The sequence below is a fragment of the Vicugna pacos genome, chromosome 25 (assembly GCF_048564905.1).
Source record: "Vicugna pacos chromosome 25, VicPac4, whole genome shotgun sequence".
Classification (NCBI taxonomy): Eukaryota; Metazoa; Chordata; class Mammalia; order Artiodactyla; family Camelidae; genus Vicugna; species Vicugna pacos.
Genome location: NC_133011.1, coordinates 1,883,836 through 1,910,340, shown reverse-complemented (window position 1 = coordinate 1,910,340; position 26,505 = coordinate 1,883,836). Strand labels below are relative to the sequence as shown.

General features: G+C 37.9%; 1 protein-coding gene across 10 annotated transcripts in view; it reads left to right on the top strand.

Annotated features, from left to right (window-relative positions):
* The window catches only part of LOC107035297 (ankyrin repeat domain-containing protein 26-like), a 124,194-nt gene extending 98,591 nt beyond the window's left edge, over positions 1 to 25,603 (top strand). For 9 of the 10 annotated variants that reach the window (XM_072949433.1, XM_072949429.1, XM_072949430.1 and 6 more), the window contains 16 exons: positions 721 to 814; positions 3,225 to 3,253; positions 3,437 to 3,509; positions 5,322 to 5,576; positions 7,180 to 7,253; positions 7,744 to 7,885; positions 10,047 to 10,257; positions 11,472 to 11,655; positions 12,504 to 12,641; positions 14,054 to 14,566; positions 15,998 to 16,150; positions 19,505 to 19,870; positions 20,451 to 20,641; positions 22,226 to 22,436; positions 24,107 to 24,152; positions 25,318 to 25,603. In XM_072949433.1, coding sequence (XP_072805534.1) covers positions 721 to 814; positions 3,225 to 3,253; positions 3,437 to 3,509; positions 5,322 to 5,576; positions 7,180 to 7,253; positions 7,744 to 7,885; positions 10,047 to 10,257; positions 11,472 to 11,655; positions 12,504 to 12,641; positions 14,054 to 14,566; positions 15,998 to 16,150; positions 19,505 to 19,870; positions 20,451 to 20,641; positions 22,226 to 22,436; positions 24,107 to 24,152; positions 25,318 to 25,340 — 2,703 coding nt within the window. In that variant the 3' untranslated portion in view covers positions 25,341 to 25,603. The remainder of the gene's footprint in view (positions 1 to 720; positions 815 to 3,224; positions 3,254 to 3,436; positions 3,510 to 5,321; positions 5,577 to 7,179; positions 7,254 to 7,743; positions 7,886 to 10,046; positions 10,258 to 11,471; positions 11,656 to 12,503; positions 12,642 to 14,053; positions 14,567 to 15,997; positions 16,151 to 19,504; positions 19,871 to 20,450; positions 20,642 to 22,225; positions 22,437 to 24,106; positions 24,153 to 25,317) is intronic. The other variant, XM_072949428.1, reaches the window with a different exon arrangement.
* Positions 25,604 to 26,505: the final 902 nt, after the last annotated feature.

Genomic DNA, 26,505 nt, shown 5'->3' with positions numbered 1-26,505 from the left:
AATGTTTTTCTTTCTACTTTGGTACTTTATTCAACTATTTTCCCTATCAATAAAAGTTTTATCAAATAAGAGATTCTCCTAAGCCTTTGTTTACTGAAATGTAGCGGTTTCCACAGTGTTCTGTTAATACTCAACATGACAGGCTCCAAGGCTTGTTTTCATGCCATGTATGTTATTTTAATGCTAAAAACAATATCTGTACTAAGAAACATTTTAAATATATAGTATACTTATTAAAGAATATATTTAAATACTGTATTTTAATTTTTTATTGAAGTGTAGTCAGTTTATAATGTTAGTTTCAAGTGTACCTGCAAAGCAACTCACTTATACATATAAGAAAATACATGTTTTTTAAACGTCCTCCTCTTTTGTCGAGGAATGCAAAATGGAATTAGGTGCTTTGAAGTTAATTCTTTGTTGAAATCTGCATGTAAGTCAGTATTTTGTCTGTGAAAATCTTTGCTCTAGCTTTCCATGCTCAGTTTACAGAGTCAAAAGCCAACTGAAGATAAAAGATAGACTTGATCTAAAGAGTGTATATGAAATTTTCTATTTAAATGTTTGGGTTTCCAGGATATGCTTATTTTGTTTTTCGAGTCTAATTGCTTTTAAAGTAGGAAATTAAAAAAATAATAATAAGGTAGGAAATGCAGGTATTTTCTTAGAAAGGGATCAGGAAATCTTTATGCAACTCATCATTAATACTAATTTTAACAGAGTATCTCCGAGATTGAACTACCGAACCGTGTTGATAATTTATCTGGAGCTGCAGGTCTAGGAGAAAAAAATACATTAAATGGACAAATAGAAAGTAAGTACTGTATTTTATTCCAAAATAAGTCATTTTACAGAATGTTGATTTAAAACATGGATTTGGATCTATTCTCTCAGCCAAAGAAAATCACCTGTTGAACATATAGTGAGAAAAAAGAGGAGAAAAGAAAGTAAATTGTTTATCTTACCAGGTGTCAGCAACAGATTAAACTAGAATGCTGTTTAAGAAGCTCAGTTGTTAGTTTTGTTTCAAGATGCTCTGTGACCTGAGGACAGTCAGGAAACCAGGAGGAGGGAAGGAGGGAGTGAAGAATGAGGGAGGTAGAGAGGAGGGGAGTAAATGAAGGAAAAGGAGGGGGGGTCCCTGGCAGGAGGTGGTAATGTAGAATAGTTCTTTAGAAGAAGGAAGAGAAGAGTGTTTGAAATGAGACGGGTATGAAGTGAGCTCCTTCCAGCACCAAACCTTGTCCGGGAGGCACAGCAGAATGTTCCACTCCCCCGTCCCCTGACCGTTTGGAAGGCAGTGAGGACTGCGGTACCTGATCACACAGAGCTGATGGTTGTGGCTGCCGGTGAGCACAGGCAGGTGTGGTCAGCTGTCGATGTCTGGACCTTTGTGTCATGCAGCGTGCTGCTGCCTTTTAGGATGGTGTCTCATAGGCCAACAGAAGAGAGTGGGAAAGAGGTGGAGAGCAGGGTGCGTTCCGGGGAGGTCAGGGGAGCTGGAGCCTGGTTAAGAGTCCACTGAAAAGTCTGCAAATCCTGATGTAGTTTTGGGGGAAGTGTTACAGTGAGACGCGTGCGGCTGTTTCAGAGGGATCAGTTAAGTCCGAGTGCTATAGAAGCAGACTCGGTATAGACCAGAGTTTCTCAAATTTTAGTCACCTGGGGACCCAGTGAAAAGTGCACATTCTGAGCAGTGGGTCTGCGTTTCTAACAAGCTCTCAGGTGATGCTCTTGTTGCTGGTCTTCAGACCACTCTCAGAGGGTAGACTTGTGTTCAGGGGAATCTGGAAGAAGAGCCACTGGGGAGTTAAAGACAACAGCAACAAGGAAAAGCATGATTTTGTTTTTCTTTCTGAGCACGTTCATAGCCAGAGGGAGGAAAAGAGTTGAAGTAGAAATTAGAGATGTAAGCTACTGCTGCTAAGCAGAGAGGAAAAAGAAGTGGTGGGGATCATCTGTCAGAAGAATAGAAAAGGGGAAGAATTAAGACCACAGATGTAAAGGTATCTTTGAAGATTAAAGTGAAAGGAAGGAAGGAGGAAAAAAAGGCAGCAGGTAGGTGATTTTGGAATTGAGGAGGAAACTTGAGAGAACTCCTTTCCGATGGCATCAGTGTATTTGCACTGAAGCCAGGTTAGATCATTGCCAATCCAGAGAATACTAGAATCAGGAGGGGGCCTAGAATTGGGGTAAACCACAGCCTCTCCTCCTATCAGGCTTCAAAGATAAATGTTGTATTGGTATTTGTTATTCAAATGAGACTAACTTGAATATGAAGCATTGGCTGTGGTGGTGTTGTTTTTAATGATAGGAAATTTTTTGATAAGGTATTTGTTTCACAATAATCCTTTTAAACATTAGCCTGATTTACCAAACCAATTTTGGAAATAAAAGAAGTTAATAGGATTCATTCCATAAATGCTAAAGTTGTTATTTTCAGTGAATACTACACAGGTTTTGAAACATAAAAGTCTTAATAATTCTGTGGCAATGAAATTTTTTGATCACCAGATTTCAATATTGAAAACTCAGTATACATTCTTTCTTGCATGAGTGGATCAAGAAACTTTGACAGCTAGAGGATCCAAGAAATGTAGGCATACCGGAAGCCCATGTGGATATGGGAAAAAATGAATATTTTTATGAACGATTATTCTACAAGTGTGTATCCAAGCTGATCAATTCATAACACTTTCTCTGACGAGAAGTGAACTGCACATTCAAATGAACTGCCATCACAACTGTGGACTTTCTAAATCACAGGACAAATTGAAGAGCATGATAAACACTTGTAGTCTAATGGTGTCAGTCGCATGAAAGATGTGCTGTTGCATTTTACCATCAGCTTTCACTTTTGTCTTCTTGGAGCCGTGACTTGTTCCTCTGATTTAAGATCGCTTTTCTCCTCCTCAGGCAGCATGTTCACACTTGTATATGTGCATGTTTCTATTTTATAAAATCATTTGAAACATACTCGTACTTTTGACATCTTAACTGCATTTTTTGTTAAACCTATATTCCTGCTCTTTATTCAGTATCTATCATGGATTCATATGTCTGTCTTGTTGCTGTCCTAACTGCCCCTGAAAAACAAAACACCGAAACCTAACGTGTTCATTTCCAAAGCAAGCATGAGGATTGCGCTCAGTACTAATCGCATGACTGGATAGTTGGCGTTCATATTTACTTATAATTGATTATGTGTCCCTTTTGGCTTTTAGGTTCTACTGAAAAATATCCTCACCTGAAGGTAAAAACTTCTATACTTTTATCTTTAATTTTTTTTTAATGAGGGTGTTGGGAATTTAGCCTAGGACCTCATGCACTGCTAAGCAGGCACTCTGCCACTGAGCTAGACCCTCCCCCCTTGAATTATTACTACAGATTGTATGAAATGTACATGATTAATCGATTTGTTTCAAAAACCATTCAGCCTGCAGTTGGAGTGAAAGATTCTGTTCGTAAAAAAACTGGAGCAATGAAGAATATACGAAGATTCAAATCAGGTAAATTTTGCAGTACAAATTTAACTATGAAATGAAGTACAGTCTTCTTATTCCTAATTCCTTTTATTTTTTCTAATTTAATTGAAAGATGACATAAGTAAGGCAGATGTTATGATCGGTATCCATGTTTGAAAAATATGTATAAGCATAAGAAATAGAGTTTTAAAATGTCAGCTTTGACTTGGATGTTTCTATTGATGTTGGGAGACACCAAAGTGCTCAGTTTGGAGTCCCTGTACTTCTCAGGGATTCTGAGAGATTGATTATTAGGTTCTAAGATTTTTCCAGAGTTTTAAAATGCTTAATTGAATTCTGACCTTTACGTAGAGTAAAGCTTCACTTGCTAACATGTCAGTCATATTTCACTTTAATTATTTCATCTAGTGCTATCACATTGATGATATTTATTTCTGTATTTATTAATGAAGGTCCTAGGGACTGAACCCAGAACCTTGTGCATGCTAAGCATGTGCTCTACCACTGAGCTATTTCCCTAGCCCAAAGGTCTTAAGGCAACTGGATGTTTTGATTAGCGCTCTCTCTCTCTCTCTCTCTCTCTCTCTCTCTCTCTCTCTCTCTCTCTCTGTGTGTGTGTGTGTGTGTGTGTGTGTGGTGTCTTTGATTATTAAAAATGATGGAAGTGATTAGTCGTACCTTAATGTTTGGTAGATATGATTTTTTAAAACAGTAATCCTAAAAGTTTTTGGGTTTAGGATATTTTTTATACTACTAAAAATTATTGAGAATTCTGAAGAACTTTTAAGTGGGTTGTATCTATTGATGTTTAGTATATTAGAAAATAGAACTGAAAGATTTAAAAAACAAGCACGCACAAACATTCCATTAGCCATCAGAGCTATGATGTTATCACATGTTATGTATCTGGAAACCTCCACTGCACACTTAACAGAGAATGAGAATGAAAATAGCATTCAGTATTATTGTGAAAATAGTTTTGACCTTCTGGACTCCCTAGATGGAGGGAACATGGGGCTTCAGGGCTTCTCAGATGACACTTGAGAACTGCTGTTTTAAACAGGGTTCATGGGTGTGAAATAATAAAGAGGCCCTTGTGATGAAGTGGGCTTTAAAGTTCACTTCTACATTTATTGCCTTTTTTTCTTTAACTTGTCTTAAAAAGTTTGAATCTGACAACTTAATTCTTTTTAAAAAAGGAAAACATTTTTGTTATATATTTCCTGTCTCATGGCACTCTGTACTCTTTGGATGTAGTTTGTACCTAGATTTACCCTATTTTTATATGGAAACAATTAGTCACTCAAGGCTATCCTTTCTTATATAAATTTATAATGTTTATCCAAGGCTTAAGGTAAGAATTCTGAAGATATTGGTACATTGAGGAAAGACTGCCTCATTGTAATTTAAGTAGTACCATTCAGTAGAAGTTTTCTTAAAGCCCGCATATCTAGGACTCAATACTGTCATGCATATTTAAACGTCCAGTAAATGGCTGGTTAGACATACATTTTGTTAATTAAAAAATTAATAGGTTGAAGAGTCATAATTATTCATAAAGCCCTTACAGAATATAGACTGTTTTATAGAGAGTGATGAGTGAATCCATATTAGTAATACTAGAAAATTAAAGGTAGAAAAAAGAGAGACAGTGGTTCCCTATATGAACAACAATGACATGTAAAGTACAACCAGCTGGGAAGGAGCAGTGTGTTTCGGGGAGAGGAGGGCGCGGGGCTGCGGACATGGGGCTCCTGCTCTGGGAAGAGAATTCGTAAAAGTTAGTCAAGTTTGTATTGTTATTCACATTCTAATAAGTGGAAACTTTGTTTTCAGGTCCTTCAGACTGGGTTTCTACTAGTTTGAGCCTCAATAATGAGGCTGGTCAAAGAGCCAAGCATTTGAAAGTTGACAAATGTCCGTTGGTATCACAATCAGTGACCACAAACCAGTCAGCACCCACAGAACTGAGGCAGACGGCCCTGGTAGATAAAGACCAGGTGAATATTGGAGCCGTGTCTCTGTCAGAAAACGCAGCGCTCCGTGGCCTGTGTGAGTCACAGCTGCCAGAGAACAGAAGCAGCAAAGAAGGTAATAAAGCAGCACAGAGAGCTAGCCATGGTCTACCTGTGCGTGGCTTCACCGTACTCTGACTTTGCAGAAATCATTTTGTGGCAGGATCTCCTTTGTGTTTACTCCTTTTATGCAACCTACAACCGGACAATACCTTTTTGCATGACATTTACATTCAACCTCTGATCAAAGCAACATATTAAATAGCAAAGAGAATTAGGAGAAAGTAAGTTCATTCAGAATAGTATTTAGCACACTCCTGAGAGCGGGTAGGAGGATGATGTCTAGAGCTTTGTGAGTAGTTGGGAAACCTAGGTGGACATCCAAAGATTCCCTTCTCAAAGTATGGTTTCTTAGCTTTATTTTTATCTAGCTCTGAATTTATAAATATTTGTTATAGCTGTATTCAGTGTAACTGAAAAAGCACCTCTGCGACTAAATATCAAAGTATTTCTAGTATATTCTCTGCCTTTCTGTATGTTAGAAGTGGCTTTCCCAGCGGTAGTGGCAGACATTGGGAATTTGCTACACAGGACCTCCTTCTTAACTGTGTCCGCACAGTGTATCAGCTTGTTTTATTATTTTTAATGGATTGATGGGTCGAAAAGGATATTGGTTTTTAAGGAGTGCTTGATCACTTAAAAATAATATATGGAATATCAATTCTAATTCTTCTAGGATACCCAGTCTGTTGATTAACCACATCTAATACGTGTTCTACTTTATATACCAATTAATTTAGTGCCTTAATCAGTGATATAATCAGAGCTGTAGTAATAAGTCTTACAATGTTTTTTCTGCTCCTGTAGTTTTATCTTTTCTATCCTTACCTGCAGAATTAATGTTGTATTTGGAAAAGATTCTCAGTTATCTCCTATAGTAGTGACTACAAGCTCAAAACTGAAAGTTTTTCTAATAAATAGTTTATACACAGATACTTTTAAGAGAGTGTCCTCTACAGCATGGGAGCAAAGAGGATAGACATGTAAAGAAATAGTTTACAGTTCAGCTGGTGAAGACACACTAGAAAAATCTGTGAAGTACCAAGGTAGCTCCAAGGAAAGAGATCCCTGTGTCTCTGCGGAAAGAGAGCTGTAATCAAGAAGGACTTCACAGAGCAGGCTGAGTCTTCAAAGAGGCAAAGGAACTTGTCAGAATGGTAGAGGGAAACGTTTCAGATAAAGGAAAGATAAAAGCATAAAAAGTAGCAGTAATTTTGGAAACCATGAATAACATTGCTCTTGAAGCTTGGTATGTTGTTAAAGAGGTACTGTTAGGAGGTAGAGAATAGAGTCTACCGTGACTTTGTATATTTCTACTGTATTTTTAAATTTTGTTTTATTTCTCTTTGTTTTGTTCATGTCTGGTGAATCAGTTTGTGAGTGAAACTTTGAGATGTTTGTATGCCTTTAATCTGGTAACATCTAGTATTTCCCAAATAGTTTGTTGAAGTTTTAAATAATTAGAAGTATTTCTTAAAGAAGTAAATATCCGGCTAAAGATGAAGCTTAATTTAAACTGTCAATTGATGAAATGTGTTTTATGTTTTTATAAAGATGATGCCTTTTATCTAGCTGTTCTAGATAAAAATGAATTTTAACTAAGCATATTCATTTTTCAGCAGACCTAGACTTAGAAAGGACATCTGAGGAAGAGGAAGAAAGACTTGATGGAAGTGAAAATAACCACTCACAGGTATGTAAAAATGTAAATTTAAATTTCTGGTTTAATACTGTTTTCTGTGCTTTAATAACACAGTTCAAAAGAAATTGCCTTTCAAACTAGACTTTTAGAGTCAATAAATAATTATTTAATATTTAGTTTTTAATAGCATTCTATCTAGTTACAAAACTTAAAGTATTGTTAGGATCTATAATCATTTATAGTTAAACTTTATCCTTGGAATTGAGGCAAAAAAACTTTCCTGAATATTGTTTTCCTGTGGTAAAAAAAAATTATAAAAGATAGAGTGGAAAAACAGAAAATCCTCCTTTGTTGTAGAAACATTTACTTAAAAATCATTTAGAAACACTATTGATAAAGTTAGCCTTTTGACAGAAATCAGTTCTTTCGAGAAGTGTCTGTGTTTTTGCTCTCATAAAAAGATGGATATCTATCACCTCTGTACACTGAGCATATTTTATAACTATGTTGGACACTCTGAAATAGCATTATTTATTCGTAGGTCAAAGAGCAGATGAATTCTGTGGATGGCCTCGATGACTTAACTCTGTCACCGGGGACAGCTTCCGAGGATTCTGAGTCGCTTTTCCATAACTCTAAGAACACCCTGAGGCCAGTCAAACGACTTGGCCCGGAGAGTGAAGGTAGGCCCCCCCCCGTGTGACTGCACAGCCTGTTTAAGTGTCTCGCGGTGACGTGTGCACACCCAGCGCTGCCCGGGGAGCGCGGCTGCGTCACAGGCCGCTGCGTCTCAGAAGCCTGCTCTGTGTTGAAGCAGAATCAGGTGTGTGCGCTGCCAGCCAGGGGCTGTGGCCGTCCCCTCTCCCTGTGCTTTCTGTTGCCTCTGCTGCTCCTACGCCTTCACCCGGGGTCAGGTCATCGCTGCTTCCCTCCTAGAACACTGAAATCACCTCAGGACTTTCTTGGCCGCCGCTCCGCCTCCTGGGACCTTGGTCTACACCGCAACCGTGATTACTAGACAGTTTTTAAAATTCAGGTCTTTGTTACCTCCTTGCCTAAAATCCAGCTCCTGCTTCTGTAGCTCCATGGTTAAAGGCCACAGTCCTCTGGCTTCATCTTGTTTCCTTTTATTACCCTTCTTTCCACATGAGTTTTAGAATCAGCTTGTCAATGTAAAAAAAAAAAAAGTCTGATAGTGTCCTGGAAATGAGATGTAGATTATGTTGAATCTGTAGATTAATCTGGGGAGAATTGACTTCTTAACAATACGGAATTTTTAACCCCGAACAAAGTTGATTTCTCCATTTACATAGGTCTTCCTTGATTTTCTCAGTAATATTTTAGAGTTTTTAGTGTCTGGGTCTTTCCGTCTTTTATGAGTTTACCTGTATTTCTTATTTTTCAGTGAGGTTATAAGTTGTATATTTTTATTTATTTGTTTTAAAATAATGTATTTTAAATTTTAGTTTCTGATGATAGAAATACAGTTGATTTCTGTATGCTGACTCTGTGCCCTCCAACCTGGCTGAACCTATTTGTTAGTTCTAGTAGCCTTTTTATGGATTCTCTCAGGTTTTCTACATAACCAGAGGTGGTCAAGCTTTTTCTTCTTTAAACTACTGTCTTACTAAAGATAGTTCACATTTAAGACTTGCAGCCAATAAATAAATACATTCCCTGTCACAGCTAATCAGCTCTGTCACCGTTGCAACAAGAGTAGCCATAGACAATACACAAGTTAATGGACGTGGCTGTAATGGATGTGGTAAAAGTTTATTTACCAAAGCAAGCAACCCAGCCCACAGGTTGGAGTTAGCTGACTCGCACCATATAATCATACTCCCCGCTGATTAGCTGACAGTTTTACCTCTTCATTTCCCATCCAGATGCCTTTTGGTTCTTTATGTTGCCTGATTGCACTGGCTCCAGTACGGTGCTGATTAGAAGGAGTAAGAGAAGCCACTCCTGTCCGGTTCCTCACCTTCTGGGAAAAGCATTCCGTTTTTCAACGTTGCGTATGGTGTCAGCTGTAGGCTTAGCATAGATCTTTGTCATAGTGAAGATGATCCCTTGGTTCCTAGTTTCCTGGAAGTTTTTATCAGGAATAGGTGTTGAGGTTTGACAAGTGCCTCTTTTTATCCACTGACATGATCATATGGTTTCTTTTTTAGTTTGTTAATATGATGAATAGCATTGACTTTTAAGTGTTAAAACAGCCCTGCATTCTTGGGATACACCCGACTTGGTCACAATGAATTATCCTGTATTGTTGGATTTAATTCGCTAATGTCTAGTTTAGAATTTTTACCTCCATTTTCATGACATTAGTTTTCTTTCTTGTAATATCTTTGTCTGGTTTTGGATTCAGGGTAATGTCAGTTTTAGAGAATGAGGACATATTTCTTCCTCTTCGTTTTTTGAGGAGAATTTGTGTAGAACTGGTATTAAATTTTCCTAAAATACTTGGTAGAATTCACCAGTGTAACCATTGGGACTGGATTTTTCTTTGTCGTAAGGTCTTTAAATAGGACTTTTGTTTTTGTTTTTAAGATATAGGGCTTTTTTAGCTTGTTTGTTCTTTCTTAATTGAGCTTTTGTAATTTCTCCCCTTCAAGGAATTTTACCCACTTCATCTGAGTTGTCAAATTTATTTGCGTAATGTTCATAATACTACTTTGTCACTCTTTTAATATCTGCAGAGCTTAGAAGAATGTCTTGCACGTTATAGATGCTCAATATCCATTAGTTCAACGTATGGATGAATGAATGTGAAAATGCACAGTTCTTTATACACAAAAAGTATTCATGTATTTTGTTTCTGTTTTTGTTTTCTTCCTAATGCAGATTCTGATCGGTTATTGAACCTTCAGGATCCAGTTGATTCAGTCAGATCAATAGAACTTAAAGAATCTGACTGTGCAGTACTTAGAGGAAAACTTAAAGAAATGGAAAATAAGGTGAACTGGCTACACACAGAGCTGCTGAAAACAAGAGAAGCAAAATCACAGTTAAAACTTCAAAATGTGGAGTGGGAACAAGAGCTCTGCCGCATGAGGTACTGAATTTCTTGGTTTTAAAGAAGTATTTGAACACTTTATATTTACTTTAATACTGTAGGTATGTAGGAGAAGTCTTATAATTGCTAACTTACCTTTTGGGATTTTACAGAGGAGAAAATTTCATTAATATTGTGGAATATGAGACTCTTGGAAATAACACAGCCATATATATATATCTCCTCATTCTATATTTCTTTAAAAAAAAATCTTTGATCCTTATCTCTCAATTGTCCTCCAGAAAGTTTATATTACTTTACATTCCCACTTGCAGAATTATGAAATGACCATTTTTCTCAAGGCAGAAACTTTAAAACAAAATTATACAGTTTGATTCTTAACATATGAATGGATGGACTGAAAAGTAAAGTGGAAAGTGATTACTGGATGGACTGAAAAGTAAAGTGGAAAGTGATTACTGAAAAGTAAAGTGGAAAGTGATTACTGGTTAGTCGCTCTCATGCAGAGATAAGATTAGTTCAAAGGTGTATGCTGAAAACATGGATTACTCTTTATTTTTTAATTACTTACTATGGATCCTGCCTTGTACCAAAAGGGATTTAAAAATGATATACTAAATAAATAATATTCAACAAGGTAAGTTCAAAGTGTTGCAAAGGAAGAAACATAGTGTAGGGCATCAGGGAGTAGACTCCCCAGACTCGCCTTGTATTATGCTAATTAGCGGGTCTGTGTTCTGGAAAAGACTCCTGTGGGTGTTACCTTCCTCTGGAGATCATGTAGGAGTCCCTGTAATACTTCAGGAAGTTGAAATTTTATCTCTCATGAACTTATAAACTTGTTTCTAAATAGCAACTTCTCTTTTAACTAGTAACTAAATTCTCTGTCCCAATGAAGGAGTAATTTATGACTATGTGGGGAAAAAAGGGTAATTTTCAATTCAAACCTTACTGAATAATTGCAAATTTCTTTCCTACACTATTGACCAGTTACTCTTGTCTGAAACCCAGTAGCATTTTGTCTTTTCATTGCTACTTTTCAAACGTGTGTGTGTGTGTGTGTGTGTGTGTGTGTATCTTTATGAAGAGATTGAAGTGAGGAAATTAAAATGTGAGACTTAGAAATGAAAAAAAAAATTGAGAACATAGAAATTCCATTAGGGTAATAAATCAGCATGTGAAGAACCAGATCATAAAATGAACTTTTTATTTTCTAACAAAATAAATTTTAAGGTAAGCATATTTCACTGCAGATGCACATTAGAACAAGAAAAAAAGAAGAAGAAAAATGCTTATACATTATACGAAAAATCTAAGGATGATTTAAAAAGAAAAGAGAAACAATACAATGAGCAAGTTGACCTGAAACAACAACTTGAAAGCACTGTCCGAGCACTAGAATGCAAACTGAAGAGCGTAAGGAATAAACCAAATCAGGTAAATTAGTCATAATGTGAAAGTTTCGTACCTCTAACACTGTTTCATCAATATTATTTATAATATTCTTTTGAATTAATCTATATTTTCATTTAAAACAAATAAAAGTTATCTCATCCTAAATATGAACTATGACATTTAGAGCTTAATTTACTAATTTCTTGGTGTTCTTGGCATCTAATAGATGCTCTGTGTCTTTTCTGAATGAAGGAATGGAAGTTAAATTGAGCTTCATCATTAACATAAGGATTAACAGTTTTGGTCCATTGAACAAAGCAACAAGTCTAATTCAAATCCAGGTGTTAATTTTGGCTTTTTGAAGTTAAAATCCAGGCTAAATCTCCTTGAGACTATGATGGAACTGGTTAAATGCCTTATAAAGTAATTTTCTGTCACTGGGATTTCAAAATTTGTAGATACTGTCAGGCATATGCAGAATAGATAAACAAGATTATTCTGTACAGCACAGGGAAATAATGCAAGATCTTGTGGTAGCTCACAACAAAAAAAAGTCACAATGAATATATATATGTTCATGTACAACTGAAAAATTGTGCTCTACACTGGAATTTGACACAACATTGTAAAATGACTATAACTCAAGTTAAAAAGTGCTAAAAAAGTTTTTCTTTCATGATACTACATCCCTTGTGTTTTTGCTCTGTGATACATTTAGCTGTCATGTATGTTAGAATTTGAGTTGTTTATGTGCATTAAAGGTCCCTGTGCTTAAAAAAGCTACATCTTATTAACAGGTTTAAAATTTCTTTTTAAAGATTCCCCTCCTAAGCTTTTTTTTACTTTTTTTCATGTTGTAAAACCCAAACCCTAATGTAATATGTCTTCAGGTTTTAGAAGAGCGAAATGACGCTCAGAGACAACTTTCTCGAGAGCAGAATGCCAGAGTAATACAAGATGAAATCCTGGCCCATCGTCTTTCCCAACAAAAGGAGGCAGAAAAGGCTAATAAGAAAATGAATGCTGAGGTATTTTCTTTAGTCATCTTCAAACGTGTGTGTGTGAATTTGTATACTTACATAGTTTAAAAACCAATACTGTAGGTACAGAAAGTATAGAGGGTTTTAAAAGCCTGTATATGTAAATATACTTTCTGGAGGTTTCATTTCCAGTCTATTGGATAAAGCAATATTTTGAATTCAAATCCACTTGCCGGCAACAATGATGTAGTGACATTCACAATGGCCTCATCCAAGGAGAGGCTGTTAATATTGTCCATAGGAATTGAGCTTTCCATGATCTCAAAACTGTTGCTACTAACGGCAGGCATTCTAGTTTCTGGCAGTGATCTCACTCCTTTGATAGACCATCCACTGATGGTAAGGAGGAAAACGTATAGCCAGTTCAGAAACCGTAGTTTGGGTGTCATTCTCCTACGTGTGATAAAAAGTGACGCTCTGCTCCATGTAGTATCCGATTTCAGGGAGCTTTCGTATATAGTGATAGAGATGCCGTAATCTATACTTAGTGATAATTTATTGATCAGTATTTTATTTTTAATAAAACAGTTCACTGTATTTCCCTGCTATTTCACATCCATTACTGTTATAAACACCATGAAGAAGAAATAAAAATTATTGCGGAAGCAAATAGTCTCCTGATTTTCTAAGAGCAGCTCTGTAAATTTGACCTTCTTTACCTTTAGTGTATTCACCATTAGGGAAATAGAAGGCGTCTCTTGTGTTTATGTATTTATCCTAGAGAAGTAGCTTTGGTTTGGTGTAAGAGTCAGAGAGTCAGAAGCCCTGGGGAAAACCCTGCAGGTTGCTTGTGTTTTTAACCCTTTATTCCAGAATTGTCACAGCTAAATGAGTTAACTGATGTTTGTAGATGTGCTTAGTACAGTGCTTAGATTTATCATTTATCCATAGATGTAATTCTTATAACTCGCTCTAAAAATGTTAGAAAGGGAGAATATTTATGGAATATTCTCAGGAAAGAATTTTTTAGGAAATCTAACCTGTCCCAATTTCTACAGAGCCAAGGCTCTTACTTTGGGGGTAGCTGTAAAGGTTAGATGTCAGATATAATTTTTAAGTGTAGTCAAGTTTTATTCATTTTTTATTTTAAGCCTTTTGGGTTTGTTGTATTTCAGAGAAAGAAAGGCCTTTCTGATTCTGAGCTTCTTAAACATCCTTTTGTGGTTTCTTTTTTACTTTGATGGATTCACTGTCTTTAATTAAATTTTTGAACTTTGGGGGATTTCTGGTAAAAGTTTGAGATTTGTATCCACCTTAAGTTTTTCCAGTTGGATACCCAGTTACTGCAAACTTTTTGTTGTATAAACTTAGAGATTAGTCTTCCACTTCAAAGGAAATTATGATATGTCAGTTTATTGCGTACAGTTCAAAGAGTAAGAGATGAGGGGTTTCACTTACAGGACACAATGAATTTTGAGCTGTCTGACCCAAAAGATAGCAGCGAGGTGCTTCCTCAGCAACTTCCTGAAGCTGAGCGTCAATTCCGTGGCCCAGAAATTGAGCTCCATCCCAGGAGAGATGCTCTTACACCAACAACGTTGGTATTAGAATGTGTGCACAGAGACCGAGGCCAAGCCCAGTGTTCAAACAAGGAAACTGAACCCTTGTCTCAGAGCAAACAAGGGGACGTCATCAAATACATTGCAAAGCAGGCATTCTTGAAGGAGACAATACGTAAACTACAAAGTGAAAACACGTTGCTTCGACAGCAACTAGAAGTTGCTCGAAATGAAGCCAGAAGTGAAAAGACAATACTTAATACTCCAAAGCCATTTCTGGATCACATGGGAAAACTTGAAGCCATGAGCAGACGAGTTCTGATGCTGGAGGAAGGAAACAAGGAGTTAATTAAAGAATGCAGATGTTTAAAGGACAGACTGTGTCAGTATGAAACGGACAGAGCAGAAATGGAAGTAAGTACCCAGAAAGGGAACTAATTTTCAGACTTCCTCAAAGAAAATTCAAAGTAGTATCTGATGGAAGCTGAACGTTGAAACTAGTTGAATATAAAAAGTGTGCGGGCTATAAATATATACACTGTAAAGCAGCCTAAAGGCATTTCTTGTATCCAGCAAACAAAAATTAGACCTGAGAGGTGCTTTACTTTGTGTAAAGATGCCTTGTCACCTGAAATTCTAAGAGATTAAGCTATAAGCTGTTGACAGATACAGGCAGGTCTTAGTAATTTATACTGCCCAAATCATTTTAATCTTTGTCACCACATTTTAGTATCATGAAGCAGATAAATGAAATGCTCAGACCTAAGATGAGTATTTTGAAATTAAGATTCAGTTGTGTGAACAAAAAAAGTAAACAAAAACAAAAAAGAGAGAGAGAGAAAAGATTCAATTGTGTGGATTACCTTGACAGTTAATGTGTAAATGCTGTATCTTGCAGTACTTTTCCTTCAGTAGCTTTTCATACATTTTTAGTTGATATAACTTTATTTTTATTCATGTCAATTGCAATTAAATTTAGAAATACTTCTATCTCAAATCATGTATTGTTATGACCTCTCCACTCCTTAAAGGCATCTACTTTTCATTCAGTCATAATTTGGGACAAATGTAAATTTTAGCAAAACTGTGTTTGACTTAGTCTCCCCTGTTCTATTTGTAATTTACTTTGAACATTTTTTCAAATAATGTGCTCACAGTTCTCATTGCAAGGCTCAGTTACTGTCATTCGGATCTAAGTTTGTCCAGTACAGAGGAACTGGGGCGCTCTGTGATGTACGAGTTTGGCACTGGGGTCCCATTTTCAGACTGAGGAGGAGCAGCCAGAGTCCTGAGTGGCAGGAAGGGAGTCAGTGGGAGGGGTGGGGGGAGCTGTGGGAGCTGCAGTCCAGGAGGCAGGGGACGCCAGGTTGTCTCAGGTCCCCAAAGGCCATTGGAATATCCTCGTTTTTATTGTGAGATGGAAGTCTGTTGGAAGGGTTTAAACACCAGATTGAAGATGTGAAGAACTCTGAACTTAAGCCTCTAATGAGAAAGAGGGAGAATGTTCCACAGTGTGGAACTTACCACCACTCAGCCCACCCACACACCCCTTTCTGTCAGAGACTTCAGTGGGGGTGAAGCTCGGCCGCTTCCTGGGAGGGGCAGGGAGGGGCTGGTGGGGCTGCATCCATTGTCTAAGTTAACTTACTGTCGGTAAGGCAGGAGGGCCACACCTTCTGTGTGTTTAATGAAATTCAGTAAGCAGGAATGTGTGCCTATGAGGAAAAGAAGGTGAACTGATGTCTGTGGGGATAGTTCTCAAAGCCCATTTGTTGGAGTTATATATTATTAATGTAACTTAATGATAAGGTGACAGAAAATTCAGTAACAGAGTTATCTTTTTAGGCCTGTATGAGACAGCTTCAGCAAGAACTGGCTGACACCCGAAAGAAAGTGTCCATGTTGGAAGCATCCCTGGAGGTGACAGCACATCATCAAACTAACTCAGAAAATAAGAGACAGGATGGAGAGAGGAAGCCACATCAAGCTGCAAACCCAGTATGTATGAAATTCAGCACTTCGGCCATGAATGTGCAGCACAGAGTGTTGTAGGACACTAGCTTTTCGGGGATAGCTTTCTTTTGCATCTTCATTATAATTTACTTTTATTATCTTTATAATGCACTTGTTTCTTAAATGTTGACTTTCATTCTGCCATTCTTTATTTTTTTCTTATAATATTTACCCTTAGAAAAGTTGAGAATTATACCTCTTTCCTCACAGAAGTTAACTTTTTTATCCTATTAAACAGTATGTTTTAGTGATCTCTCACCACAATGAGGCAAGCTAGATAAAATCAGAGGATAATGTTTCATGGAATGTTCCAGAAAATTGTCATGTCTCATCTTCACTTTTGTGAATGGATATAGAATCTGTGTGTATTTATTTCATGGATTTCAGAATGCCTTGTGCAGAAAGGTCATTATACAAACCAGTTGAAGTTAGACATTGCCTTCATTTTCTATTCATTTTAGACATGTTGTCAAAGCATGGAGAAGTTCAGATCACATCTGTACACCCAAAATAGAGAATTAAGAAAATTGTCTAGATCCTGCCTTTGGATTTTTTTTTTAACTTTGTTGAGATATAATTCACATATTATAGGGGGATTGCATAACTCAAGTAGTAGAGTGCATGCTTAGCATATGCAAGGTCCTGGGTTCGATCCCCTGTACCTCCTCTAAAAATAAAGAAGTAAAACTTAATTACTTCCCTCCACCAAAAAAGAAAAATATTCACGTATCATATAATTCGCCCATTTAGGATACATAGTTACCATCTCCTAGTATATTCAGAGATGTGCAGCTGTCTCCACAATCAATTTTAGAACATTCCCATCAGCCCAAAAAGAAAGCCTGCATCCCTTGGCCATCACCCCCCCCAGCACCACAGCCCCCCCATCCCCCGGCAACCACCAGTCTGACTTCTGTCCCTATAGATGTGCCTGTTCTGGGTGTTTCCCAGGAATGGAATCACATGCTGTGCGGTCCTTCATGATTAGCTTTTTTCATTTGACAAAACGTCTTCAAGGTTCATCCATGTTACAGCGCTTGTCAGTATTTCCATTTCTGTTTATTGTCGAACAGTACTCGGTTGTGGGGCTAAACCATTTATCCATCCATCAGTTGATGGACCTTTGGGTTGCCTCTGCTTTTTGGCTATTGCTGATAATGCTGCTGTGAACATTTCTGTCCAAGTTTTGGTGTAAACATGTTCCCATTTCTTTGGGGAATAGACTTAAGAATGGAAATGCTGTCATATGGGTCATATGGTAACTCTGTTTAACCTTTTGAGGACCTGCCATACTGTTTTCCAGAGTGGTTACACCATCTAACATTTTTATCCAAAGTGTATAATTCTCCCAATTTCTATGCATTCCTGTCACCACTGGTCATCAGCTCTCCTGGTAGGTGTGAACTGGCATCTCATTGTGGCTTTGATTTGCATTTTTCTGATGACTAAGGATGTTGGGGATCTTTTCATGTGCTTATCTATTTGTGTATCTTCTTTGAAGACCTGTCTGTTTAGGTTTTTGCCCATTTTCAAATTGGGTTGTCTTTTTATGATTGAATTGTCAGAGTCCTTTTTGTATGCTGGGTGCAAGCCTTTGATCAGATGTAGGATTTTCAAGTATTTCCTCCTGTTCAGGACCTTGCCTTCTTACCTTCTTGATGGTGTCTTTTGAAGAGTAGAAGTTTTTAATATTGATGAAGTTCAGTTAATCTATTTCTGTCTTTTACTATCCTAAGAAACAAGTGCCAGATCCAGTCATGAAGACACACGCCTGTGTTTTCTTCTGAGAATTTTGTAGTTTTAGCTCTTTCATTTTGAGTTAATTTTATATATATTGTCTGAGGTAGAGGTCGAATTTTGTTCTTTTGCATGTGGATATCCAGTTGTCCCTGTACCATTTGTTAAAAAGACTATTATTGTCTCATTCAGTTATTTGACACTCGTATTGAAAATCAATTGACCGTAAATGTGAGGGTTTCTTTCAGATTCTCAGTGGTGATGCATTGATCTATGTCTGTCCCATGCCAGTACCAATTCAGATGTTATGAGAACTCTTTCCGAGTCCTCTTGCATATTACCAGTTGTTTTACATAATAATAAAAAGTCAGTGTCGCGGAATGTCTGTAACTCCACTTCTGTGGAGATCTGCTGCGTCCTGAAGGGGCCTGTGGCCAGCTTATGCCTTGCTGACTCTGTGACATGACAGAAAGTAGGCTTGCAAAGGTAAAGTCCATTCTTTCCCCCCATTCAGACCTTTAGGATCTCACCCAGTGCCTCCCACTTCACTCCAGTTTCCATCAAATCATGGTCAGGGTATCTGCTGACTCAGTCTGCAATACAGTTCATTATGTTGCATTCATTATAATTCATAGACTCATCCATAGATTTCACTACCTAGAGGCAAAAGATTAACCCTGGAGAAGATTAATTCAACCTTCCTCTTTGGAAGCCTCTCTAATCCGTCATCTTGTGGTTCACAATGAAGTCCTCTTTCGGCTTGGTTCCTGTGTGTAACACTGGTGCCGATCTTGTTCTTGGTGTAGATCCTGCATTCTCAGCTCCCTGTGTCTGCCTCCTTTTACTTAAAAGGAGAGATGCCTAGCTGTATTCTATAGCTTAATGCATAATTAATGAAATAAATATTTCATCCCATCCAAGGGAAATTTTCCAAGAGTACAGCTGTTAAAAATTAGATAATATTCAATCAGTTTATCAGAAACAGATAACAGATTAGTAATTTGAATTTCAAAAGTTCAAAGCCACTACACTAGGAGATGGATTTCTCCTTAACTCTGTGAATCATTCATTGCTCCTTGGAATGCAATTCAAACTAGCATAAGATATTTGTAGTTCAGAGAAAGGCTTATGGCATTAGAATCCATATTTGTAAGATGTATTAATTGCAGTCTTTTTTCAAAGTCTTGTTTTGGGAGGCATTTATTAATTCAGCCCTAAGTAACTCAATATGACCTCCCTAAAACTTTAAAAATCATGAAGAGTTAAGACTTGGGGAAGGAAGAGGTAAGAGACTTTCTACTAAGAGGTGCCTTGTAGTCATTTTATGTAGGAAAGACATGAAACAATTACAGAAAAATAAGAGTGTAAAACCAAGTACAAATGTATAACAAAGATGATGACAGTAAACAGTGTATTTTTGTGACTCTTGGTGGTTTGAACTTTTTTTCTTGATTTTCTGAGTAATTTGAGTTTCTCCATTGCACAAGGTAGATATACCATTTTATTGTAACTGAATTTATTTCAACCTTTGATGCTGGGTTAGAGTTAGGCTGTTCTCAGTCTGCTAACCTCTTACCAAACAATTTTACCTTTTTCATGCAGAATGCTGATCTTCCAGCAAAAGAGGAATCTGCATCTTCAGTACTTCTCCATCTGAGTGCAGAAACTCAGCTTCTTCTACACGAGATATTATCTGTGAAACAGACGCAAAAGAAATGTGAAGCACTAGAGGAGGAGAAGAAGAAGTTGGAGGAAGAAGCAGTAAACCTCAGACGTCACCTCGAAATGAATACAGTGGATCACAGTCAAGTGGAGCAGGACAAACGGGAGACTGAAGAACAAACAAGAAGGGATGTAGTAAAAACACTGAAAAAACTCAGGCGAGCTGTGCAGTACAGACAGGAAACCGAGGTGCAAAGAAGACAGGATGTGGCAGAAAAACTGAAAGGAATCAGCCAGTGTATACAGGTGAAGCATTGATCTGTAACGTGCTCTAACTCACTTCGCTGAGAATTACAGTTCGGATGTGTACATTTTATGTGTTTCCTCTACTTCCCATATAGCAGTTTGTTTTGTAGATTTCTGGAAGGAAGGCCGCATTTGATAGTCCCTTTAAATAATTCAGTTTCCATCGTCACTATCACTAAATTGATCTTTCAGAACAATTCTCACTAGAGAATCATTTTTAAGACCAATTGGTGTAAATCAAGACTACTAGGAGGAAAAGAATATATTGTGATGTAAATGCTGTGCCACACTCTGGGATTACTCTTAGATTGTATTGTTCAATTTTTAAAATTTTAAGTTGATCCTATTATTCTTCGAACTATCACATTACATGAGTACTAATATAAGAGTGATTCAACTTTAATTTTGTAATTCAGGTTTAATTCACTTGACATTGATGATAAGTAGTTTAACATTCAGCTTTTTTCTCACACTTAAAATTACTCTCTGAGTCATTGACTGAAAACTAAAGGGTACAAACAGACTGCAATTACTCAGGTTATAATTATTTTTATAATTGTATCCTTTTAATGTGCTTTAGGCACAAGCAGCACTTCAAGAAAACGTGTTAAGAGAGTGCAGACGTGCTTCAGTCAGTCAAACGGAACAGAGAGTTAAAGATCTGGAACCTGAACTAAAAAATGATTCTAATGAAAACAGATTGGAACAGTACAAGCAACTGTACCTGGAAGAGCTGGAAAATAGAAAGTCTTTGGCAAGTCAGCTAACCTCGTAAGTCAAAACGTAGAATTATAGAAAATAATTTAGGTCGTTTATTTGCCTCTAAGGCATCATTTTTATTGAGCCAGGTTCATGAGGTGAGTAGCAAGTGAGAGCTAACTAGATAGTGTAATTTTGGGAAATGATGTTAGCAAATGAACTCTCCTTTAAAATGTCAGTCCAGGGCAGTTTGCATCTCCCTGCCTTTTGTTGCTTTTATATGACTTTATTTTTTATATTTGCATATATTTAACCTGATCTAGTCTTTAAGCTAGGGGTTTTGCAAACTTTGTAATTTAGACAGCCATATTATCACAAAATTTCTAGCTGGAATTCCCATAAATAGAAATGTTAATGAGTTAAAAATTAACTGTGTTTTGGAAGAGCGCAACATAAACCCAAGGGGCCCCATGCTGGTGTTTGGTGAATTTACTTTCTTGATTGTGATATTTGGTGTCATCGCTCGTATGCACCCTGAGACGAAGTACTGTACCCTTCTAAGTTTGTCTCCACTACATAAAGGCGTGCTTGGGGAATAGGGGGAAATTCACATAGGGGTGAAGGGCAGCATAGTGGTTCACAAAGTGGCTAAGAAGAATATGGTGGCCTGCCCGAGGGGGTGTGTGGAAGACAGGAAGGGCGGGTCCCACCTCCGGTGCCTGAGTAGCAGTGTTACAAGCTACAGGTCTCCCCGCTCTCCAAAAGTAGAGCATTCCTATGAAAGTTGTCGGTGTAAAGCAAAGAGGCAGTTAGGACACATCTTGCTGGTGGATGCATGAAATAAATATGCATAAAGCACAGGCGCTCACAGACACAGTCCAAAGCCATGGCGGCGTGATGCCGGGACACTGAGGGTGGTTCTGGGGAAGGAGCTCGGTGGGGCCCCTCTCGCTGCTCGGGGTGCTCGTTGCCCCTCTGATGGCTCGGGCTAAAACAAACACCCAGAGCTATTCTGGCTTTTTGCTTTTTTTCCATAAAAGTGAAAATCCGCTTGAGATTTTGTTTGGTTATGGAAAGCAGGTGCTGATGAAGGCCTCTGGTAAAAGCGAAGTAACAAAGTGAGCTTTGGGAAATCGGGGGACACTTGAAATTGCCCCTGGCGCTGTTGTGGTTCTTTCCCACCATCTCCTCTGCCGCCTGGTGCCCCCCAGAGGTGGTGGCTCTAAACTGTTGCTCAGTGCCCCATGCTTGATTTCTCCCGGGTAATGAGTGAAATGTGTATATAAGGGGGGTGAAAGCAAATGCTTGACAGTGGCTTTGAGGGATGGTTTATTTTTTATTTCTAAACTGGTTTACTGAGGGTGAGTATGTCTAGAAGCAGCCGGTGCAGAAGGCAGTGGGGGTCCTCTGTGGGGGCTGACTCTCTGACTCTCCCCACTTTGAAGTACTTGTTAGTTAAGGGCCCCCCCAGGGACATACGTCCTTCTTTAGGACAGTTTTAAACTGTAATTGTTTACAGTAGGTCTTCGCTGACGTATTTTTGGTGTTAAAACGCAGTTTAACGGGACAATCTGTTTACTATTATAGCAACTTTAAAAATACACATCACTTAGGAAGAAAATGAAATGAGTGAAATCTGTTCTGCGATCCTCGCAGGGTTAATGAGAGGCTGGCCGAGATGAGCTCTAAGCTTCAGCTGGAGAAGCAGCACAAGAGCTCTTTCCCCGGCTTTGTTCCTACAAGGCCTGTTGGCGAACCGCCTTCTGCTGCTGGTACTAGCGCGGAGGCCAAAGGCAGTCCTACTCGAAGAAGGCGCTTCAAGACTGTTTCAGACCCTTCGACTAACTTGAGCGATCCCTTGTTCCGGGTTAGTTACATTGCCTTTTTTTCCTTGGGTTTCAGATTTCTGATATAATTCTTGTTTTTAATTTGATGAAATTCTGAGTTGTTTATTTGAATTACGCACGCTAAGTAAAAGCCATAATTAATTGTGCTAATAAAGAAAGGAGACAGAAATTTGATAATTTTTTAAAGTCCCTGGACTTGTAATTTTCAAGAGATACCTGTCATTAACTTTATTCAATAAAGGCAACTAAACTGACAAATTTTAAATTCCTTAAAAAGCTCCATTTTAAATTCTATTTTAGAAGTTAAGTATTAGTGCCAAATAACTAGAGATCCACTTTCCAATGTTTGGCTTAGTTTCTGATTGGTTTCGGTTTGGCACTGGTTGATACTAATTTTCAGTTTTGCAGCACCCCAGTTTTTCTACCCCTAAGCATAAGTAAATGATTGGCATTGAGCTACTTAACCACATGAGGATGTTTTTTATTTAAAGGAATCCAAGATAAATTCTTTTTATGAATTCAATAAACTTGTGACACTAAAAACATTAAGTTCCGTTTTTAAGTTTAAAATTTTTATCATTTTCTTCTGTAAGAGTACATCCTTAATTGCTGTTTTACTTATAGCATTGTTATTTTAATTGTTATAAAATGTCTTACTGAGCAGCTGTAGAACATTTCTAAATAGGTAGTCAAGCAAAGCAAATACTTAAATTTTTAAGATGAAGTTCGCTTATGTCTCTGTCTTGCCCTCACCTGCAGGAATACCGAGGTGGCAATGATAGGGAGCCTTTAAATTACAACCAGTTTTCATTGTGTATCGTTTTTAAAATAGCCATTTAAAGCGGTGCGCGTGGGTTTATGGTTTGATGGTGTTTTCATGATCTTCATGCAGAGAAGGGTAGCACGGGCCCTTGTTAAGTGAGGTCTCAACCTGTTTCTTCTCACTTGGCTTCATGTCATAATAAATCAAAGAAGAAAAAAGCTCAGGTTTCGTAGACAGTGTTGTGGGTAAATTGAGTCTAAGTGCTTCAGAGTCATGAAACCGGACTGTGTGGTGTTAAAAAAAAAAATGCATGGCTAACACTTCCGCCAGTGGCTAAGCATGATGCAAACTCGAAATGTTTTCATTTGTTGTCACCAAGAAATTGACAGTGTGTCACTTTGCAGGATGATGGTGGAAGAGTGTGAGTGCAAAAGCAATGCAAGAGAAAGTTCCTGAGGACAGTTTTGTCCTTTAATGTTAGTGCAGGAATGGAAAGCTCATTTTAAGGAAAAAGCCATTAATGTTTAAAAAAAAACTAAACTTTTATAAAAGGCAGTTTTTCTGAGAACTGCAGAGTAATGCATTCAGTGTAGAACATGACCTGAATTGTTTAAACTCTTTGTGCTAAGATCAGGCATCACCCTCTGAGATTATGTGCATCCGACAGGGCAGGGTTTGCTGTGCTTTCCATCAGGGGACTCTAAATAGCCTTACATACATATGTTCTCTATTATCTAAAATCAAAGTAAGTAGGAATTTATTTTATTTTATTCCTGTGATTATTTTTTCTATTTAAGCAATCCCCAAGTTAGGTCAAGTCTCTAAAAGTACTTATTTAAAGGCCACATTTCATAAGCTAGCTGTCATTCCTATGATAGTGTTTCTTGTTTAACTTACACATTAAAAATAATATTTGACTTATTTCAGATGCAGAAGGAGGTGGAGAGTAATACAGATAGAGAATTAAAAGAAGGTATGTTGCCAACATTTCTGAATTAAATTTAGGCATTGATTTCCAAAATACACTGTAAAGAGTAAATGGCACCTCATTCTATTGTTTGAATAACAGATAGTATGTTGAATTTTTTTCTTACACACATCTAATGAAAAATGTGAAAGCATAATTTCACTCATAATGATAAGTGTACTTATTCCTCATTTATTCATCATGATCCATAGCTTTAAAAAAAGTCTCAGGAAGTCTGTGTTCTCTCTCTATTTCTGGCTGTGCCCTTCCTCTCCTGCTGTCCCCGTGGGCCTGTCATCTGCACACGGACCTGTTCTCAGAAAGCATGGAGGTCATCAGCTTCTCGAGTTTGGTAGTGACTGAGGCCAAAAACCCAGACTCAAGCAACCGCAGTTCATGTACCTGTCCCCTGGTGGATGACAATTAATTTCCTGTCATTCACTGTGTCAGGGGTTAACCTTTTGCCCTCAGGAAAAATTCCAAATTCCTTAGCTTGGAAGAAAAACACCCACATCGATTTGGCTCTTGCCAGAGTCTTCAGCCGTATCTCTTTTCTCCCCTGCTCTGCCCCTTGGCTCCAGCCACTGGTCAGACTGCGTCCAGCTCCGCGGGTGCCCTTCCTGCCTCTGCTCTTTGTGTTTGCTTCTTGCCTCTCCCTCCCACACTTTCTCCTCCTCCTTCAGGTATCTGCTTACACATCATGGCCACCAAAGAGGGGACAGTATTGACACAAAGCTGGACGTCCCTTCTGAGTGTTCCAACTGTGCCCTCTTTTATACCTGCCATGGCGTTTATGTCTCTGTACCGAAATTGCCTGTTCATCTATTTTTCCAGTTTACGGTACATGATGTTTCAGGGTGGACTCTGTCATCTTCATCTTGTGATTCCAGTGCTTGTCACAGTGCCTTAGTACATGGCTGCTGAGTAAATGAATGAAGAATGAGAAAACCAGGGGCTCTGATCCTTAGCCACAAGAGCAGTTAATTCAATGTGCAGCCCTGGGCAAAGTCTAGAGTAGTAATCTTGTATTTTGTGTTGTAATCGTATGTAGGTATTTTTCATTCTTGTTAAAACTTAGAAGAGTCTCAGCTTTTCTTAAAAAATAAACTGACATTTAGTTACCTATGAACTATTTTCAGTAAAGAATCTAATTCTTTCATTTTCTTTCCAGCTACTACTGAACTTGAATCTTAAGTCCTACAGAGTCTCTCGTAGCCTTGATGGATGAGTCAAGTCTAAGTCCAGATCTGGTTTCGAAAGCACGTGAAGAATATGTGGAATTTTTGAAGAATAAGTATATGATCTGCAAGATAAAATAGCAAACATTTACCTGCTGGGCTGTTTGCCTAACATTTTATTCACTTCTCGTTATGTAAGATACTGACACTGTTTCTTAAGGGAAAATACTCTTGCATTCTATGTGCGTGATTAAATTTGATGTAGTATTTTAAACCACATTTCTCTGCATCTCATTGACTTTAAGCAGATTTAGGGAATAAAACCCAGCCCTTTGGAGTATTACATACTCAAACTGAGCCCGGATGCCAGCTGTTTAAGCAGCACCCAGCCACCCACCAAACTTGTCGTTGATATTGATTGATAGCTTTTGTGAATTTTCCAGCGTTAATCACTGTCTGTAGACCTAAAGATTTAGACGGGCAGCGTTTGGATCTGCTGTGGCTGTTCCAGTGTTCTGATGGATCACAATCGTTACAGTGCCATCAGACTTTCTATATGTTACCTTAAACGCTGATTCACAGCTGTTTCCTCATGGAGAAACGAAATCTGCCTCAGGCTTTTCATTTTCTCTATTTATTTACTTTTTGGAAACAGTCTTAAAATTAGAGACAAGTTCCTAGCACCAGACCCAACAAGACATTGTCACAAACCTGTCATCTCTCCCATACATTCTCCTAAGGCGTTCTCTATTTTCCCTAAATGTCACTTGTCCTACCATAAGTGCCCTTTCTCTCCCCTCTCACCAAGAAGTCATTTGTTTTTCAGAAAATGCCTTTCTCCTTTTCCTGTCACTTATTAAATTGCATATAAGCCCCCACTTCTAGCCACCCCTTCAAATCCCGTTGCTTTGTGAACTCCTGCATGTATTCATACGTAATTTTTTTCTCACAGTAATCTGCTTTAGTCAATTTAATTTGCAGGTTCCCAATCACTGAATGTAAGATGGTAAAGGAAATGCTCTCCTTCTCAACAATTTCCAGGAGCTAAATTTTTAATAACTCCTACTTAGATCCTTTATTCCCTTTTCTATATTTTCAGTGTGCTTACTTGGCAAAACTCCCAACTACACAACAGACTGATTATCACTCTTGCCCCTTACATCCCCCCAGGCATCTAAGTG